The sequence below is a fragment of the Passer domesticus genome, chromosome 4 (genome assembly GCF_036417665.1).
Source record: "Passer domesticus isolate bPasDom1 chromosome 4, bPasDom1.hap1, whole genome shotgun sequence".
NCBI classification, from domain to species: domain Eukaryota; kingdom Metazoa; phylum Chordata; class Aves; order Passeriformes; family Passeridae; genus Passer; species Passer domesticus.
This window is the reverse complement of record NC_087477.1, coordinates 68,267,809-68,281,955: the sequence shown is the minus strand read 5'-3', so window position 1 is coordinate 68,281,955 and position 14,147 is coordinate 68,267,809. Positions and strand designations below refer to the sequence as shown.

Sequence of the window (14,147 nt, the reverse complement as noted above, 5' to 3'; positions counted from 1 at the left end):
TTCATCATCTTTGTTGCCCTCCTTTGGACACTCTCCAATGTTTCATGTCTTTCTTATACTGTGGCACCCCAAACTGCCCCAGCACTTGAGGTGAGGCTGCCCCAGCTCAGAGCAGAGCAGGACAATCCCCTCCCTTGCCCACCTGGCCATGCTGGGCCTGATGCCCCTAGGACAGGGCTGGCCCTCCTGGCTGCCAGGGCACTGCTGACTGATGTTCAACTTTCCATCCACCAGGACCCCCAGGTCCCTTTCTGTAGTGCTGCTCTCCAGTACCTCATTGGCCAGTCCGATCCACACAACATGGGAAAGTACTTCAGCCATTCTGTGACTCATAGTGGTAATTTTCCACTACACATGAGACATGTGTAATTAGCCATACAAAATTCTTAAACACAATGAAACGTATTTTGGGCAAGAAAGGTATTAGAATTCTGAACTTACTATCACTACCAAATATTTCTTAATTGTTATCAGCAGATGGCACCAGATATACTTGGTATGACCTGAACAAGTTTTTTCCCTAAGATGTTTTATTAGGACTTGTGACTATAGCAAAAACTTGCAAAGTTTTAGATTTGCATACCTACGTCTGTTTAAACCCCCATTTTTCATAGCTGTTATAAAATACAAGGCAGCTGTATTTAGCTCATGTATAATGTATAATTTAAATCCAGTAGAACAGTCTCTAAAGGTCTGCAAATCTGATATTACTAGGATTTATTAGGATAAAAGAAGACTGAATTTGTATGATGTAATCTGATATCTTCTGCTTGTGATTGTCACGGTAACAGTCTGAATGGAAGAGAAGAGAGTAATTATGTAATGCAATTATGACTAATTGCAATGATTTACTTTAATTCAAAGCTCACATTTGGGATTAATACTTCCTCAGTTTATGTGCTGCATGAGCTTGTAACCGTTCAGACCTGTACTGTTAACTATTCTGCACATCTGCTATGTGTGATTACCAGACTGCAACGTCTATGGTGACAGATGTGATTGTCAGGACAATGAACAGTGAGTTAAAAGCTCCCAAAATACTGTTTCACAACAATATTCCATTTATTGAAAACCAGTACTTCTTCACTAAAAACTCAACCATATGACTTAATTTGTCTTCTGACACAATGCCAGAAGGCAGTGAAAAGCAGCAGGGAATCACAATCCCCCTCTACCTGCAATCTAGTTGTGCAAGGAGCAGGACTAAGAACACATGATTGCTTTTCAGTGTGCTTCATAAATTCACTCCATCTCTCCCCTTTTCACAAAAAGGCCACATTTTCTTTTAACAACCCCACCTCAACAGCAACCAAACTGTCCCAGTAACGTTCTCAGTTCTACTTGTAGAATTGTCCAGGTTGCTGTCAGGTCATCAGCATGTTACAACAGGAATACAACTATTTATTCTGAGGCATATATCATTATTAGTTCAGCTAACTTGACCAACCAACAAACAGAAGAAGTAAGTTAACTCTTCTGTTCTCATAAACACTCTACCTTTTTCTCTTCTTCTACTCAGGTTGCAATGTTCACTATTCTATATCCATTCATATTTCTATGAATCCTTGTAAATGTAATAGAAATGATCAAGAAATGCAGAATCAGTGAAGAGAATAACACTGGCAGGTAGGTGGTGAACACAAAAAGCATCCCCTTAAGAAAGGAGTGAAGACCCAACTAAACATTCTTTCCCGATGAAGTTTAAGAGGGACAGCAAAGCTGTCACAGAAGTTTACTGCACAAACTGTGCCAGTGATTACAGAAAACCATACAGATTTTGAAAGAACAAATTAGATTTCTAAAGATTAATAATCAAAAGAAACTGCAGGTTTTGGATGAAGTAGTGTGTGCAACTCAAAACTACATCTCAGAAAGTAACACTTTTGTTTTGGTCTGAGAAAATGTGTGCACGATTACATTGTGATAGGTTTGCTAAATTAGATATACATTGTCCAAGATGCATTACCAGCTTGTGACAGCTATGCAGCTGAAAGAAAATTATGAAAAGAACAGGAGAACTCAAATTCAGGTATATGGTATGGTATAAGAAAGCCATATTTATGAATAGAAATATTTTACAACATAACAAGGACATTTAGAAACAGTAAAGAGCTTTAAAAAGCTTACAGGAAAATTACTTTGGGATGGGAAACATGACATTGAAGATACTTCGCAGAGCAGCCCAGAGAATCTGAAAAGATTCAAGTAATCTCAAACATCCTCTCTATAATTTTGTGATAAATTCCTTAACTTCTACATGAGCTTCTCATGTCTGAGTCATCTCTTGATGGATCATCTATACTGAAGATAGAACCTGATTCACTACTGTTTTTCTTTGGTTTTGTTTAAAGAGGTCACATTAATATTGCATGGAAAAATGAGCTTCTAAGAACAAACAATGTGTATAACTAGAAATACATAAAATTAATCACCCATGAACAAAATGTCTGATCAGGCTTTTAAACAACTGTGATTCAACAATGATCACATGTCACACTCTATAATACTCATAGTATAAAAAGACCTATATGTATTTTTTGAGCATACTGTGTTTTTCCCTTAACAAAAAATAGCTGAACTTATGTAAGTGGTAAAGCATCAAAGTCTACTCTGCTTACACCACCAAAAGGGTAAAGAGAGATGTCGTACTTGGGAAGAAAGCATTTGGGTTTCAGTCACATTGTTTAATGGCAACAATCAGTGTTTGATGACAAGAAGGACTTTGGATTTGCTGACGTGTCTGCTGAGCACAGGACTTTCCTACAGACAACTTTAGACTACAAAACTGGTCTCTCACTAATACATAGTGAATTTGGGTTCCTAATGGGAAGACCTTAGTTGTTTACAGCATTTCAAGAGTTTACCCATTTTGGCAGGAGTTTTATCATCTTTTGTCCCAGATTCTACAGACAAATAGTCATACATTAATGTCTGAAGGCTGTGTGCTCTAGGCAACAATATATCATTGCTGCATGTTTTGAGATCTTCTGAACAAGTTTCCTGATACAAAAAAAACCCAAAAAAACCCCCAACAAAATCCAAGCCCACAGCCAAACCCCTTACAACTAGTCTGCAAATTAAAGAAGCCATATATTAATTTCTTCAAGATAAAAGATTAATGGGACGAAGAAATGAATTCTCTAATTTCCTCAATAGTCTTAGAAGTTGTTCATAGAGGCCTAAATCAGCAAGTTTAGGAGTTTGCAATCCAAACAAGTGTTACTCCATTTTAAAGACAGCCAGCCAAGAATTCTACAATTTTCTAACAATGAAAGAACATCTGGTTTGGGACCAGGTATAAGAACTATTCCTTAGCTAAACAATTACTGGAATTTTTTTTTTATTCCTTTCTTCATAAGTTGATACTTGAACTGAAAAACCTACAAAAATTCAGAAAGCAAACTTGGGTTTTTCTTAGTAAAACTCATCATCTTCCTCCTAAAATCCAAACCAGTTACTTGAATACCTCATAAATTGGTTTCACATGCCCTTTACTGATTTTTTTTCTTTTCACTTCCCGTAATTTGAACAACTTTAAAGACTTTGCTAAAACCTGAACTGAAGCAACATTCTCAGTAAATTCTTACCCAAAAATATAGAAGTACTTCAGAGAATCACAAAAACAACTGGAAGTCTCATTTTTCAGTAGACAAAACCTCTTTAAACTAGCATTACTGATCTGGCAGATCAAACCAAAAGAAAATGCTAAAAGCCAAGTGTTCTTTGTGAAAAACTTCACTTAGAAGTCATTCACTCCACTAAGGTGAGGTCATGCCAAGTTTCACTTCTCCCATGACAGAAGTTCCTCTCAAGTAGTATCAAAAGAGATCATCTGCAGCAGAAGCATAAAACAGGCAAACACTGAATAACATTGTACACATCAAGACCAAGAAGAGATCTGACAAAGTAGAAATTTGAAGGAATTAAAACATCTGCCTAGGGAGATGCCACACAATTGGGCCTGTGATGAAAATATAATAAGACTTCAAGATGTAAAGAGGTGCCAATTTCATTGGCCATTTTATTTCAAATGGAAAATAGCTGGTTTGAAAGAAAGCCACGAGTCCAAAGGATGCACTCAAAACGCTGTTGCACTCCATTCAGTTCTTTAAAATAAAAAAAAACCAAAATGTAGACTGAGTAGACAAGTCTGTACAGAAAAATACCCCAGGTTCAAGGGCATAATAATCTCTCCTGTAACAGCAATTTAAAAGGAAGGAAACTAACTTTGCTTTTTTCTCCCACCTATGTGAAGAAGAGAGTGTCTGACTTTAACTCTTGTCAAAAGCAAGAGAGAGCTGTCACCCTAGCCATACTCAGCTATTCTGACACACACATACTAAACCGAAGAAAAATCTATGAAAATTGTAGTTATTGCATTCACAGTAACTTCATTCACAAGAACTTGAGGAAGAAAATTAGTATTTCTGCTTTTGTGGACAGTGAGTAAACAAGTAACGCTCATGAACTAAGCTGGTTTGTCATTCACTCATGTACTGCTCTAACTTGATGATAGAGCAAAGAATAAGAACAGTCAAAGAATTAATGACCTACTAAGTACTACATTTTGACAAGAAGTTTTAACCTCCAACTTGGATGTATTTGAAGAAGCAGCTTTCATGCAAGAAGATCCCAAATTCCATTTTTCAATCTGCAAAACACATTCTCTTGCCTAAAATGTGTTTCCCACCGTAAACCAGAAGTGAGAATTTAAGAACAGAAAATGTTTACACGCTTTAGATTCCAGAGAATAATACCTGGGGTATGAAAACAAACAGCAAAATAGCAGCTCATGATAAAAAGAAAAATCCAATACAATTTATGAACAGGGATTCAAAAGAATGGCACGTATTGCAAGAGGATGAAAATGAATGGCAAGTAGGAAGGGTAGTACTTCATTTGGTGATTCAAGTAAAAAAAAGATTAAGGAAAACCAAAGGAATAAAAAATAGAAAGAGTAGAAACATCTCAGTAGATAAATAAAAATTACTTAGGAAGCAAAATTAACCCTGAATAACTTGATTCTTCTAGATTTTTTTGTCATAGTTTATGATACAAAAGACTTGTTTTTATTACCTTTCTTTCGAAAGAGTGCATTTAGATAGTTTTCTGCTTGGCATTCAATCTTATCAGTGTTGGACTGGCCCTGAGATGACAGTTCCTCTGTAGGCGTTGACTGTGAAGAACCGAAAACTGATGCACGATCCTAGAAAAAATATGAAGATCATAACATCTTTCAGAAGTTAGTCTGCTGGTAGTAAAATATACAACTAAATTACTGAGCTATTGAATGGACTAGAACCACTAAAATCAAACTACCTTGAGTCAAAATGTGGAATTAACTTATTTACAAAATTCAATTCTCTGACTCTTACTTTCATACCAAAAAATTAAGTGTTGGAGAGTAGAATAATGTTTAATAGAACGCTCATACTTACACTGGCTGTTTCTTTATGTAAATTACAAAAGGAACATTTCTCATCCATAGACCAGTCAGTTAGCTCTTCTGGCTCACAGTCTTAAAGGAAGAAAAGAAAGCTAGATGTTTTAAACAAGCAAAAATGGATTTTGAGAACAACACACACTTCCTAAAATTCTCTTAAATAAATTCCCTTACTACTATGGTATATATTTATTGGTACAGTGCATTTTGTCATATTCAATACTTCAGATATTTTCAAATTCTTGTGTGGCTTTTACAGCTCAACTTAAAAATAACAGAGTGCCTTCCTTAGAAGAAAAGGTGAACTTGTGTCATTCAATTGATTATCTGTCATAATTACTGGAGGCATCTGAATACTGCATTGCAGACATCATTCTTTTTAACTGAAGTGTGCAAACTTGTCATAAACTAAGCTAAGAATTAGGACATAGACTCCTCACCACGTAAGCTATATGCATCATACTTATAGTATTTTAACTTATTTGATATAACCACTATAGGCAAGCCTTATACTCACTTGCAGCACTTGATTCATCTAGAAATGTACCTGTATATGTTTTATCAGAAAAGGTACTCTGGTCTAGAGGGAATGCAGGACTTAAACTTACATTGCCTATATCAAGTCCAGTCTTCTACTGAATGGAGACACATAATCTACCTTCCTTAAACTAAGCTTCATTTCAAAATTAAGAGTTTTCAGTCAATACCTTCCTCTTCACAAACACCAGCTACTTTAGAACTTTCCCCAAACCATCTGTGCTAGTAGCTAAAACAAAGCTTTTAATTTCTTGTTTAAAATTGCACATGGCAACTTATTCCAGTTTGCTTTTGTGGCAATTTTATTCTTGTACCCATGAACAATAACTAGATATTTAGCACCTTGATGAATTTACAGAGACTTTCATTATCCCCTTAACACTTAATTTTGTGGCTAATCTAGTCCAGCTGCTTTTCCTCATGAGACTCAACTCCATCTCTTCTGCACAAGTCTCACTTGAACACCTGTTTCCTGAACATGGGGAGCAAGATCTCAAGATGATGTCTTTTACCTTTACACCAGACTTTCTTACACTGCAGGCAGTACTTTTCCTACAGTATCCTAGTTATGCAGCAGCCCTTATTACAGCTGCAGTGTTTTGGCATGTGAATCCAAATATGATTAACTACAACACCAAGGTTTTCTCCACCCTGTTCATATGCTCACAACCTAAACAACTTTTTCACTCCCATTATTAGTTACCAGGTATGTTTCCTCCTTTTCTCCATACCATTAAATTACAGTCAGTTCTGTTTAGGGAGGCTCTTGAGATTATCTGCTTTCAAGAGCACATGATGGTAGCCTGATCTTGGCTGGCTGCCAACCCCCCAATCCACTGATGCTCTCACTGCTCCTCTTCAGCAGGGCAGGGGTGAGGAAGTAAGATGGTGGGAGACAAAATCAAGGGGAGAAATTTGAGGGTCAAGATAAAGACAGGGAGATCACTTACCAATTACTGTAACAGGGAAGTCAGACTCGGAGAGAATCAATTTCATTTATAGCCAATAAAAACAGATTTGCATAATAAGAAAGGGAAAACACTAAACCACCTTACAACCCCCTCTTCCCAGGCTTCAGCTTCACTCCTTCATTCCTGACTCTTCTACCTCCTCCCCCACCCCAAACGGTGCAAGGAAGATGGGAAACGGGCTGTTCATTCATAACAGTTCCTCTCTGCCACTTCCTTCTCTTTTTTCCCTTGTTCCAGCTTGGGGTCTCTTCTATGGGCTGCAGGCATTCACAAACTGCTCCAGTGTTCTTTCCACAGCTGCAGCTTTTCATGAACTGCTCTTGTATGTGTCTTTTCCATGGGGCACAGTCCTTCAGGAAGAGACCATTGCACAGACCCACAGCTCCTGCCAGAAAACCTGCTCCTGCATGGGCTCCTCTCTATAGGCTGCAACTCCTGACGGAGGCCTGCTCCAGCATGGGATCTCCACAGGCTGTAGCTTCCTTCAGGGCATCTCCACCTGCTCCAGTGGGTCCTCCATGGGCTGCAGTGTGGACATCTGTCCCGACATGCCCTCCATGGGCTGCAGGTTCTACGTGCTCCACCATGGTCTTCTCCAAGGGCTGCAGGGGAATGAATCTCTGCTCCAGTGACTGGAGCACCTTCCCCTCTTCTCTTCTTGCTGTCTGCTGTCTGTCACTGTCCTCCACCCTCTTCCCACAACTGCTGAGCTTTTACTTCTTCTCAAATATGTTATTAAAAGGCAAAATAAGACTAAAATTACTCTGAAAAATAAAGGTTCTTCAGTTGAGCACAAACATAATGTAAGTAGCTCCATATTATTACTTAAATTTAGTGTGCTCAGCTCTAAAAAAACTGATTTAGAAGAGAATTCTGTATTATTGTATTACATGCTTTCAGGGATGCAAAGCAGCAATTTTTACAGGTCGGACAGCTGATGTTTAAAAACAGACATGGTATTCTTCTTGGCTGGACAGTAACAAGAGATAATGAGTCCTTTTTGCTGAATTAATCTACCTGTCCCAGCCTATTAGAGCTATTCCTTTAGGATGTCCACAGCATAAAAACAACACTATTCCCTCACAACAAGTTCATGTTTTTCCTTGCAACCATGAACACCCTATTTATGAACCTTGAGATTCTACACCTAAGTCTAGGGCAGGCTTTATACTTTCAGAGAAGTTCTTCTGCCTTGGAATCCTGAATTTCCACTGGTAAAAGTCAAACTAGAGAGCAACCCTTGTGTATTGCCAAAAAAGCAAACCTTGAGAAATATCAGCTCTACATAACACTAAACCCTTTATTCAAAGCAGTATAAATCATGTACAAGACATATTAAGTCTACCAGCGAGCTAAGCAAAAGTGATACCAGATAATATGCAAGATACACCAAATGCCAGACAAACAGTCGCAGGTCACCACCACAGGAAATGTCCTGATACCAGTATGAAATTTTTAACTACAGATAGGCAGCCATATTCTCTAGAAAAATCAGAGGCAGCACAGACAGCACTGTAAGCTGAGCAAGCTTTCCTCCAGCTGCATTGAATTTAGGATGAGGATCATCTTCCCTCCCCATTTTATCTTGTTTGGGGTCAGATGATGAAAGATTTGCAGACAACCTATAATGCTTGCTAGCTCATGAAAAAAGTTGCTAAGACTGTGCAAAAATAATTTTAATACTAAATACAGCACAGACCATTACTTGAAACCAAAACCCTTTAGCACAAAGCTGTTACACTTATTTCCATTTATTAAGAACAAAATGGTGAACTTGGACAAAAAATATTTTTTTTACATTTCTTAAGAGGCTCACATCTTTGTTTCCCCAAACCACTTTTCCTAAGAAGTAATACCAAATAAAGTAAATTATTTCAGACATCTGTAGTACTGAAGAGATTCCATGTTTCTATCTCAAAATACAAAATAATTGTCTAGTAAATTTAAACACAAAATAGCTTAAAAAATTAATCTCTTACTTACCAGTATTTTCTGATTACAATAATGTCCCAAATGATTTTCCAGCTATTTGTGACAATTTTGAACATATCACTGCCTTTCTTTTTATACAGTGCTACTGCTTCCTAATAAGTACATTAAAACAGCTGAAGTATTTCTCAAGTCCTTCATATTTTAAATTTCATAAAACCTCCAATTCTACTAGATTTTTTTTCTAATAAAATTTTTTAGGAATAGAAATACTCCAAAAGAACATAAGAAAAAAGAAAAGCCTTCGTCCTGTATAAAGACTATTTTTTCCTGGCAGAGAAAGAGCATTGAGAGCTGCTTTTTTCCAACAAGACATAGTTCCTCAGTGGTTAGGAGACCAGAACCCCAGCACATAATCTTCACATAATTCTTTTGTGTGTACAAAAGAAAATACACACATGCCACCTGATTAGAGGAACAGCTTTTTGACAGTTTAGCTAACTATCCAGAAGTAGAAGTAAAACATAACAATTTATATGTGAATTTACTGAGCTGAAAACGGGTATGAGTAAAGGATTAGAAAGCCCTAAAGATTCAATGACATAAGAAGCCTCAGTTCAGAGCTTGAACCAAGGTCAGACGCCAAGATACAGAACTTGACCCCTCTGCAGCCAGAAGCTGCAGAATCCAAGCAGTCAGGATAACAAACTGGTGCTGAATAATGGTGACAAGAAACACTTTAACAAGTATAATGTAAAACCTACATATAAAAGAATTTCAAGACATAAAAAAATGTTTCAAAGGTATTTTCTTGGAAAAGTGTAATAGTCTAGTAAAACTGAAGTCTACCTTTTAACATTTAGAATTTTCATTGAAATTTATTATTCATTCAAGTAACTTAAGATAATACAATATTTTAATCTATAGATCAAATACTATTTCAAGAAAGAACTAAGGAGGAAATATATCAATCATGTTACATTTTATGCACATTATTGATCTTTTTCATGTCACAATAGATAAAGCCAACAACATAAGAGAATTACATGCTATTGTATCTAAGCAGCATACATTTCAGCCAATTCTCACATATTTCTGCACAAGAAAGCTACATAACTTCTTGAGGTATGTTTGAGGAAACACATCTTGCTGCTAATGAGCCATAATATTGCACATTGACAGTATTAGTGTAGTGGTTATGATGAGGAAAATAAACAGCCTAAAAGATGCAGTAATTCAGAGACATTGCTCAGAGTATAAAAACATGTGTTCTTCTAGCAGCCATATTTTTTAACTAAGGCAAATTATTTACTTTGTATCTTAGTTTCATTACCTGTGAAATGAAAAGTGGCATGTAGGACAGTGGAAAAATTTGTACAAATTTTACTTGAAAGTTCTGTATTTATCTTTAAAACAAAATTCAGACTTCAAATCAGAAACAGCCCTGCATACTATATTAATGATAAAACTGACCTCTACTGTACCAATATAAACCATTTCACATGGCATTATTGAAGTTACAGATACTATATCTGAAAAACGAACCAAAAATACAGTAAGGTAAGGTAGGCATCCCAACCTACCAGCAGTTCTGGAGCAGCTGTCTCAAGAACTAAAATAAATTTTACAGATGCCTCAGACATGGAAATAGGCTTTAATTGTTGAAGAACTCTTGCACATTACTGACAAAAATTTTCAGAAATGAAAAAAAATTAGCTCTGAGATGCTGCATTTTAGATAAACACAAATTTAATTTTCAAGACAAAGTCACAAGGCCATCAAGTAGCAAAGATACGCAAAGCAATGGAAGTATCACATTTTAAATAGGTAAGAAATCCTCAACTGCATGAGGCAAATAAGTAAAAGGTTAAAGACAGCTCAAATACCTGCACACATGAACCCTAAAGGAGCAATATAAACTTTACAGTGGCTTAGACTTTGGCCACTACCTCATTAGCTCAGTACTTTCTGCTTTCTTAACCAAAAGAAAAAAAAAAAAAAAGAAAAAAAGGGAAAAAAAGTAAACCCTTTCATACAAAAATAAAGCTTTAACTACTAATCAGTGTAAAGCTCAATACATACAACATTTTGAAATTACAAATAGAAAAAAACAAAAGAGATACTGCACACTTATAACAATATCCTGTTTCCTTTTCAAATGTTCTTATCACAGCAGATGAGAATACTAGTCATGAAAACAAGCTTTAATCCAACTGTACATATTTCTTAAATGTTTTTATGTCTTATTAGTGGCATGCCTAGTTTGAGAAAGAAAAAAATATTCTGAAAGCATCAGCCAAGTAGTATTCCACGTTTCCCCCCTTCCCCATGAAAATACCGTGTTATGCATATGACACAGGCCAAGGAACTTGCACATTATGAAAGGGAAAAAAAACATAAACAAGTTAAAGGAATTGCTCCAAAAGTATTCTAAGCAAAGACATACAGCACATGCCAGTCTGCCTCATGTACTAGCACTAAGTGATGTGCTTACAAACTACACTATCAGACAATGAATTGTAGAGAATTAGATGGAACATTTTTAAGGTTTCATAACAGAAGTAACATTTTTTTAAGTCATAAAATGAACCTGGCAAAACAATTCTTTCAACACTGCAAAGCAAATTTTTGCTCTATAGTCCCCAGGTTGTCAAAGATAAATCATTCCATACTTAACTAAGGACTTATGTGTTATTCACAGCTATTCCAGCAAAACTAAACCCATTTGGACTAATGCTGGGTCTTTTAAGGGTAATGGAAAAGGTGTGTATATACATATATGGTTGAACATACTATATATACATAGTATATAGTATGCTCATATATAGTATACATACATATATACATATAAAGTACTACAAAAACTATAAAAACTAAAAGCTTGATGTACATAAAGATGTAAAAAAATATGAATATATAAAAATCATAAACTTTCTTGACCACTACAAGACCAAACTAGCATCCATTACCTTCCTTTTACCAATTAATGTCAATAGGAAGCTGAGCAGCTTGTCTGCCCTTTCTAATGGATATTCAAAAAACAAAGTAGGAGATGCAGTATTCCAGAAGAGTGAGTCTTTTACATGAGAACTTTTTGCAGAAAAGCTTAGCTAATCCAAATTCCCCTGTATGGGAACAAAACCTATGTATCACTCTCCCTAGTGTTTTGCTTAGGCACAGTATTGACAAAAAATGAAAAAATGAACACTGGAAAGAAAAGCACTGGAATATTTCCTTTTTCAAATTCAAGATAGATACTTGAAACTACTTTTAGCTAAAAGAAAAGTCAATAAGTTAAAGTCATTGCACTAAAAGCTGGCTTATTTACCTTCAAATAAACTGAGGTCTCTTCGTAGCCTTGGTCCATAAAGCCCTTCTAAAATACTTTCAAAACCTGGAGACAAAAGAAACATTTAAAACTGTAAATCAAAAGTTTCTTAAAAGAAAGCAAAATTCTATGAGCAATTCCAAAAATTGTTACATTTATCAAACAAATATTTACTCCTTCCACTATAGTACTACTCAATAGCATTAGAAGATAAAAATAAGACAAGGCAACTGCCATCTGCCCACAATCAGCCTATTAAGCCATGCCCCAAGAACCTCATTAGACTTAAAATAACTACCACAGAATCCTAAAGGTGGGAGGATTAGCCTCATAGCTCTAAGCAAGTGAAGGAGTTTCTCTCTTAGCCTGAGAATCAGTCATGTACAGAGAGAGGAAAAAATGAAAATAAAAAAATTGAAAACTTTACAGATCAGAAACTTCCCATGATCTCCTGAAACTACATAATCTTAGCAAGCTAATATCACAACAAATAGAAAAAAGCAAGCTACTTTTGCTTCTGATACCATGACAGTGCTCTCTAGTCCTCTATATCCGTACAAAAAATGTTTTAAAATGGAGGATTATATAAATCCAATTATTTTACAGATTTACCAGTTAGTCTGTCTAGGTATTTGGTAAAAATTAAATACTTTAGTAAGGGTGATGAGACAGAGCAAATCAGATGATTGATAAATAAAAAAAAATTTTAAAAACCGCAAACCCACAAAAAAAGCACATGACAACTGATGAAATATGATGACAATCTACAGCATCAATATAACAGAAGTTTTGTTCAATACAGAAACAGTTTCCAACTTCCCCCCTTTCTCCTTCCAAATAATAAGCTTATTTGAAAATAAGAGGATAATTCAAAGCAGCATTTGAAGGTTCTCATCCTTTATACTAAAGGCCTGTCTGTAGGTATTTTGCTAGACCACAACTTTGCAAGACTATTTTATCATCACACCACATAAAAGATACCAAAATCATCAGAAAACAACTTCTATCAACAAAGAACATTCAGAATCACAAAATTTGTTCATCATGTGATGTCTTTTAGGACAACACAACATCCTGTTCCCTTCCCAAATGTTATATTTACTTTCTGGTTTAGGTCATATGTACACTAGTATAAGGAAGAATAAATATGTACCATATTTGAAGCAGACAAGGGAAGCTATCTTAACACATAGGAGCTGTTCAGCTTGACAAGTCAGATTTTGTTAAAATTTCTATTGCAAAGTAATTTTAATATATGGACTATACTGTGAAACAACTACAACCTCTACAAATCTGGTATTTGAGATTGAATATAAATGGATTTATATATTGAACTATATGGATTTCATTTTCCACTTTTCTTTGTACTAAATATAGTACCACGAGACAACACAAATTAAATTAAAAAACCACCGCCCTCTAACAAATATATATACACACATCTTTTACACAGCCTACAAAAACTAGAAAGCAAAAAGCCCAAAGCCCAGGCACACACTAAAAATTACCTTAAAGCATCATCCAGCAACTCTTAGAATCAATGTAATATAAATTCACATCATATTAGCATTGCACAAATTCCCTATTCTTCTGGCTCCAAAGGGTTATGGACAAAAAAGGCAAGAGAGTTGAAGCCTGGAGTTAAGGTAGCAGTCCTCAAAGCACAACAGAGCAGAAATACAAACCACACCATGTGTATTGCTATTAACGTTACACACTGTAAGCCATTTTAGGTCAGCAGCTAGTTACATTCTGCCAAATTACTGTCCCTGGGTAAAGAAATGAATGAAGCAGCACTTGGAGACAACCCTGCTTTATTTCAGAAGAGCAAACAGCAACTCCTATCTTTCAGGACTTCATCAATCAAACAACAAGAAGCTTGTTTACCATCCCAGTCAGCACCCAAAACCTCCTTGGTCTTTGGACACCTACAACCCTT

General features: G+C 35.9%; 1 protein-coding gene across 16 annotated transcripts in view; it reads right to left on the bottom strand.

Annotated features, from left to right (window-relative positions):
- The window catches only part of LCORL (ligand dependent nuclear receptor corepressor like), a 117,053-nt gene that overhangs the window by 43,804 nt on the left and 59,102 nt on the right, over window positions 1–14,147 (bottom strand). For all 16 annotated transcript variants that reach the window (XR_010361442.1, XR_010361443.1, XR_010361445.1 and 13 more), the window contains 3 exons: window positions 12,209–12,274; window positions 5,439–5,518; window positions 5,077–5,206 (listed from right to left, as the gene is read on the bottom strand). Coding sequence is in view for 12 of the 16 variants with exons in the window: in XM_064418545.1 (XP_064274615.1) it covers window positions 5,077–5,206; window positions 5,439–5,518; window positions 12,209–12,274 (276 nt within the window). In the remaining 4 variants the exon portion in view is untranslated. The remainder of the gene's footprint in view (window positions 1–5,076; window positions 5,207–5,438; window positions 5,519–12,208; window positions 12,275–14,147) is intronic.